The 6,179-nt window shown below is 49.1% G+C and overlaps 1 protein-coding gene across 2 annotated transcripts in view; it reads left to right on the forward strand.

The window, feature by feature from the left end:
• The first annotated feature begins 2,246 nt into the window (after nt 1–2,246).
• Nucleotides 2,247–6,179, forward strand: part of PHLPP2 (PH domain and leucine rich repeat protein phosphatase 2) — a 77,421-nt gene continuing 73,488 nt past the window's right edge. The window contains exon 1 of one of the 2 annotated variants that reach the window (XM_017539173.2): nt 2,247–2,402. In XM_017539173.2, the coding sequence (XP_017394662.1) occupies nt 2,304–2,402 (99 nt within the window). In that variant the 5' untranslated portion in view covers nt 2,247–2,303. Of the gene's footprint in view, nt 2,403–3,135; nt 3,246–6,179 lie in introns of those variants that run through there. The other variant, XM_037742230.1, reaches the window with a different exon arrangement.

Below are 6,179 nucleotides of genomic sequence, written 5' to 3' on the forward strand. Positions count from 1 at the left end.
AGCTTGAGACAGAGTCTCCCACTGTTGCCCAGACCGGAGTGCAGTGGTGTGATTTCAGCTCACTACAACCTCCACCTCCCAGGTTCAAGTAATTCTCCTGCCTCAGTCTCCTGAGTAGCTGGGACTACAGGCTCATGCCACTATGCCTGTTTAATTTTTGTATTTTTAGTAGAGAAGGGATTTTGCCATGTTGGCCAGGCTGGACTTGAGCTCCTGATCTCAGGTGATCTGCCCACCTTGGCCTCCCAAAGCGCTGGGATTACAGGCGTGAGCCACTGTGGCCAGCCAGAAACTCTTGTTCTAAACCACACTTTTTTCTTATCACTGCTTGTCTGCCCTTCGTCAAATTTGCTTGTCTCCATATTGCTGACTATTCTTTATATACCAGTTTTCTTGTTGGGAGAAATTACCCAGTAAGCACTGAAATGGGAATCCAACTACTTTGTGTACTTTCCTTGAAAATAATTTCAAGGTGGAAGAAAAATCCAGGAGGTGGATAACTAAGAGCTTTTTCCCCCTTAAACCAGACTCACAGTGACAAATCATTGACAAATCATTTTTAATGCATTAAAATGAGACCAAGAAATGAAGATTACTGGAGACTGGAATTTTGGTATATACAAAGCTAACTCGTGTGTAGGGAGAAAGTAGGTCAGAAAAAGGTCAGAACCTGCAAGAGCCAAATTTGGTCCTGGCATTTAAAATATCTCCAAATGGATATATATCTCAGATGAGGGATACAGACTGCCCTTTTAAATCTAAAAGCAATTAAATTATTATCTAGACATACAGTTAGTCTGAATGAAGCAAACTGAAGCAATGGATAATAGGTGATATATATGTATGTGTGTGTATATACATATATATGTATATATATGTGTATATATGTATATATGTATTTGGAGACAGGGTCTCTCTTTGTGCCCAGGCTGGAGTGCAGTAGTGTGATCTCAGCTCAGTGCAACCTCTGCCTCCTGGGTCCAAGCGATTCTCATGCCTCCATCTCCCAAGTGGCTGGGATTATAGGCGTGCACCACCCTGCCTAGCTCATTTTTTATATTTTTAGTACAGACAGGGTTTTGCTATGTTAGTCAGGCTGGTCTCGAACTCCTGGCCTCAAGTAATCCATCTGCCTTGGCCTCCTATAGTGCTGGGATTACAGTTCTTCAAAGGTCAAGAAATTACTGTTTTGTGCTGTTTAACTCCTTATAAATTGCTTGAAGATTCAACACCCTCTGTACGAGGGGAAGCCCTAAAAATCCACAAGTCTAGAAGCCTTCCTAGGAAAATTTAGGAGGAATTGACAGAGTATTTTCCGAGAAACCGAATGGATCTTTAGAACTTCAGAATTATAATGGCTACTATGAATCCCCAGTCTACATTAGGCATTTTGTACTCACTACATCTTCATCATAACTATTTGGCAGATTTTAATCTCTATCTCACAGCTTAAAAACCAATGGCTCAGATCAAGTAACTTGCACAGAAGTATAGCTCTAAAGAAGGGCAAAGCCAAGATCTGGAATCAGGCTGGCTGACTCCAAATTTGGCCCACTGGCCACAAAACTACCATCACTGCAAGAACGAAAAGAAAAAAAAGAACAAAAGGAAAAGAAGTTAACTTTGAAAAGTTTTTTTTTTTCCTCTGAATTAGCCTTGCAAATAAATCATAAAAGGCTCACAGGCCATGTTACTGCTTGAAGCAGAGCGCCAAATGCTCATCACTTCGCTCCACGAAGAGGAACGGGATTAAAACGTGGCTGGGAGGTGAGCTGACGTTTTGTTCGATGTCGTGTTGAATGTGCTTAAGAAGGTCGCACGCATCTCTGATAAGGAAGAGAAAAGACCTTGTCAAGGTGAGTACTCTCAACAGTTCGTTCAACGGATTGGCAAGTGAGGGAAGTTACAAGAGCTACCCTCGGCGGAGGGCAGCGTCCTGGCACAATCACAGGTGCAGGCGCCACCTGCCCCTTCCTCCCGCGGGTTTCTTGGAGGGCAGGGACAGCAGCAGATACCTCTTCTTGCGCCATAGTCCTCCAAGCCTAGGGCGGCGGGCAGTGGAGGCTCCACACCCTGCGGTGGCGCCAGGTTCCGCCACGCGAGCTTTGGCCTCCTGGCGGCAGGGATGAGGCTCCGCGGCGCCCGGGCCACACGGCGCCCGCAGCTACGCAGGTTCAGCGCGGCTGCGGGAGGGGCGGGGCCGGTGGGCCGCGGGGGGCGGGGCCGCCGGCTGCTCGCGCGCGCCGCCGAGGTTCCGCACGCCGTCGCGCCGGCCGGGCGTCCCTGTCCAGCCTCGGCCGCTCATGGGGGAGGTGGAGCCGGGGCCCGCGGGCCCGCTGGAGCCCCCGGAGCCGCCCGAAGCGCCCGCGAGCCGCCGGCCGGGAGGGATCCGGGTCTTGAAGGTGAGGCGGGCGGACGGGTGAGCGAGCGGGCGGGCGGGCTGGCTAGGGAGGGAACACGGGAGGAGGGTAGAGGCCGCCGCCGCTGCCGCCCCCGCCCGCGCCCCGCGCGGTGGCTGAGGCAGCCGGTGACCCCCGCCCGGCTTCAGTCAGTCGGCCGCCCCACACCCGGCCGGGGACGCCAAGGCCTCCGCGCTGCGTCCTCGCCCAGGCCTCGGCCGCCTCGGTCCCCCACCGCTGCTCATCCCTGGCCGCGCGCCGCCCGCCTCGCAGGCCCACGCCTTCGGACTGCCGGCAGCCGCCGCCCACCCGGACCCTTCGCCGCCCCTGGCCGGCCCCTGCCTGCCTCGCCGCGCTCGGGACCCGGAGGCCGGCTCCGGGGGGCTCGAGGGCCGCCGGCTCCTGGCACTGGAGCGGGGCTGGAAGTACGCAGGGCTTTCTCCCCTCCCGGACACCTGAAGACATCACCTCAGCAGGAGGATGGCGGCGGCGATTGGCCGGCGCCGCGGAGGGCTGGGAGCCCCGCCGGGTGGAGCCGGCTCCTCTGCCCTCGGGGCTCGCTACTCGAGGTGCGGCCGAGAAGGACGACCCGCCCCGCTCGGAGCGAGAATCCCCGCTGGAGCCGCGTCGCGGCGACTCGCTGGGCGTGTTGCAGGAGGAAGGAGGGGCCGGGCCGAAAAGGGCATTCCTGCTCGCAGGAGCGGGGCCGACTGCCCAGGGAGACGGAATGGGGGAGCCGTTATGCAACAGGCAGCTAGCGGGGCTTCTTGGCAGGAATTGGGGGAGTGGGAGGATATGAAAACAGATGCAGGCAAGAGAGGAGTGGAACGTTAAAGGTGATGACAAGTAAGTTTGGTGGGGCGGCGATAGTGGGGAGAAGATGGTTAAAGGGAGGGGTTGTGGGAGGCTAACTGGGTGGAGTTTTTTACTAGCATTTGTAAGAGTAGCAGAGAAATTTTTCTGTAGGTCAAATATGTAAACTAGGTGTCTTTCCGGAGGTGGAATGGAATTCCTTCTAGAGTTCTACATGAGGAATGCAGGATATGAAACTTGCCCGGTAGAAAGATGGAAAGGAAAGAAAATTTAGATTTGATGTGTTTCAAAAATACATTGCAAAATAATGAAAACATATGATGTTAAAAATACATTAAGTAATAGTTTATTGGGATTTAGTTTGAGCAATATTTACATGTTATGAAGGTTGTTAGTACAATGTCCCAAAGGTGGGAATGCGGAAAAAATAATAGAACATAGTGAATCCGTGGAACAACATGAACTAGAACTCTGTAAAATATAAAACATAAAACATATTTTTGTGCTACTGCCTTGACTCAATCTTATTTATTTATTTATTTATTTATTTTTAATACAGAGTCTCGGCTCTGTTGCCTAGGCTGGAGTGCAGTGACTCAGTCGCTGCAACCTCTCCCTCCAGGTTTCAAGTGATTCTCCTGCCTCAGCCTCCTGTGTAGCTGGGATTACCCATGCGTGCCACCATGCCCAACTGATTTTTTGTATTAAGTAGAGACGGGGTTTCGCTATGTTGCCCAAGCTGGTCTTGAACTCCTGGTCTCCAGTGATCCTCCCACCTTGACCTCCCAAAGTGCTAGGATTACAGGCATGGGCCACCGTGTCTGGCCTCGTGCAGAAGTTTTCTTAAGTAGCTGAGTGGTTGAATTTTGCGCCAAGTGATGTTGGAAAAAAAGTAGGACAGTATTTGGTCAGTGTGGGGCTGAAAGAAAAAAAAAGTAGTACAATAGAAGATTCTCTGAATTGGGAAGAGCCATCTCCCACTCATTGTTTTCCGAAGATCCTTCAAAAACTTCATTCTTTTTTGTAACTCTTTTATACCTAATACCAAATCATGAACATCATTATTGTCAAATAATACAGATATTCTTCAAAAAGGCAAATATAATAAAGTCAGTGTAACTTAGATGAGATCTAGTTCCACCTATCCTGGGATATTGGAAAATTTCCTTCAAAATATGCTCCCAATTTATTTAGCGCATTGCTGAAGCATAGGTTTGTAAATTTTCCAGATGTTTCGTGCGATTTTGGGTTTATGTTTTTTTTTTAACTTAGTTTATAGAAGATATGAAGTTACAACTAATGTAGTCAGTGTGTGCCATGAGATTCATTTTTTGGGGGGGTGTTTAGCAAAGTATGTATAAACAATTATTGCCAAACAAATTTAAAAATATTTTTTTTTAGAGACATGGCCTCATTCTTTCACCCAGGCTGGAGTGCAGTGGTGTGATCAGAGCTCCTGAGCTTAAGTACCTCAGCCTCCCAAGTAGCTAGGACTGTAGGCACATGCCTCCCTAATTTTTATTTTTGTAGACATGGGGTCTTGCTTTTTGGTCTCGAACTCCTGGCCTCAGATGGTCCTCTTACCGTGGGCTCCCAGAGCACTAGGACTACAGGCATGAGCCACTGCACCCAGCCCAAAACACTATTATTGTTATTATTATTTTTTTGAGGCAGAGCCTCTCGCCCATGCTAGAATGCAGTGGCACCATCATGGATGACTGCAGCATTTATCTTCTGGGCTCAAGCTGAGTAGCTGGGATCACAGGCACATTTTTTATTTTTGGTAAACCACCCTGTTGCCTAGGTTGGTCTTGAACTCCTTGGCTCAAAGGCTCTCCCTTTTTGGCATCCCAGAGTGCTGGGATTATAGGCATGAGCCATGGCACTCAGCACCAGAACATTTTTAAAGCACTGACATATTCTTCCTCTCTCTGTCTCATCGTACCCCTCTACACCCCTTTCACAATATTTTATAACATGTATATTCCCAGAGATGAGTCTATATTGTTTTAAAGTTTTGAATGCAGAACTGTATCTTCTACCTAAGAGTTTCACATTCTTACAGAACTATCTGAATATGGAGAGTATGTGAGTGTTTAATAGCATATCACCTTTGAACTGATCATTGCCCTCATAGATCACCTTTATTTTATTTATTTTATTTTTTTTGAGACGGAGTTTCGCTCTTGTTACCCAGGCTGGAGTACAATGGCGCGATCTCGGCTCACCGCAACCTCCGCCTCCTGGGTTCAGGCAATTCTCCTTCCTCAGCCTCCTGAGTAGCTGGGATTACAGGCACGCGCCACCATGCCCAGCCAATTTTTTGTAGTTTTTAGTAGAGACGGGGTTTCACTGTGTTGACCAGGATGGTCTCGATCTCTTGACCTCGTGATCCACCCGCCTCGGCCTCCCAAAGTGCTGGGATTACAGGTGTGAGCCACCACGCCCGGCCAGATCACCTTTATTTTTAGAATTGAAAGTATAAAACTGGGCCGGGCACAGTAGCTCAGGCCTATAATCCTAGCACTTTGGGAGGCTGAGGCGGATGGATCACTTGAGGCCAGGAGTTCAAGATCAGCCTGGCCAACATAGTGAAACTCCGTGTCTACTAAAAATATTTTTAAAAATTACCTGGTTGTGGTTGTGCACATCTGTAATCCCAGCTATTTGTGAGGCTGAGGCAGGAGTATCACTTGAACCTGGGAGTCAAAGGTTGCAGTGAGAGCCGAGATTGTACCATGGCACTCCAGCCTGGGTGACAGAGTAAGATGCTGTCTCCAAAAAAAAAAAAAAGTGTAAAACTAAACCAGTGAGTACTTAATTTGTGGCTTACCCTCAAGACTTTTGCTTTCTAGAAAGATTTTTTTTTTTTTTTGGGACGGAGTTTCGCTCTTGTTACCCAGGCTGGAGTGCAATGGTGCGATCTCGGCTCACCGCAACCTCCGCCTCCTGGGTTCACGCAATTCT

The sequence above is a fragment of the Cebus imitator genome, unplaced genomic scaffold, assembly GCF_001604975.1.
Source record: "Cebus imitator isolate Cc_AM_T3 unplaced genomic scaffold, Cebus_imitator-1.0 Scaffold117, whole genome shotgun sequence".
Classification (NCBI taxonomy): Eukaryota; Metazoa; Chordata; class Mammalia; order Primates; family Cebidae; genus Cebus; species Cebus imitator.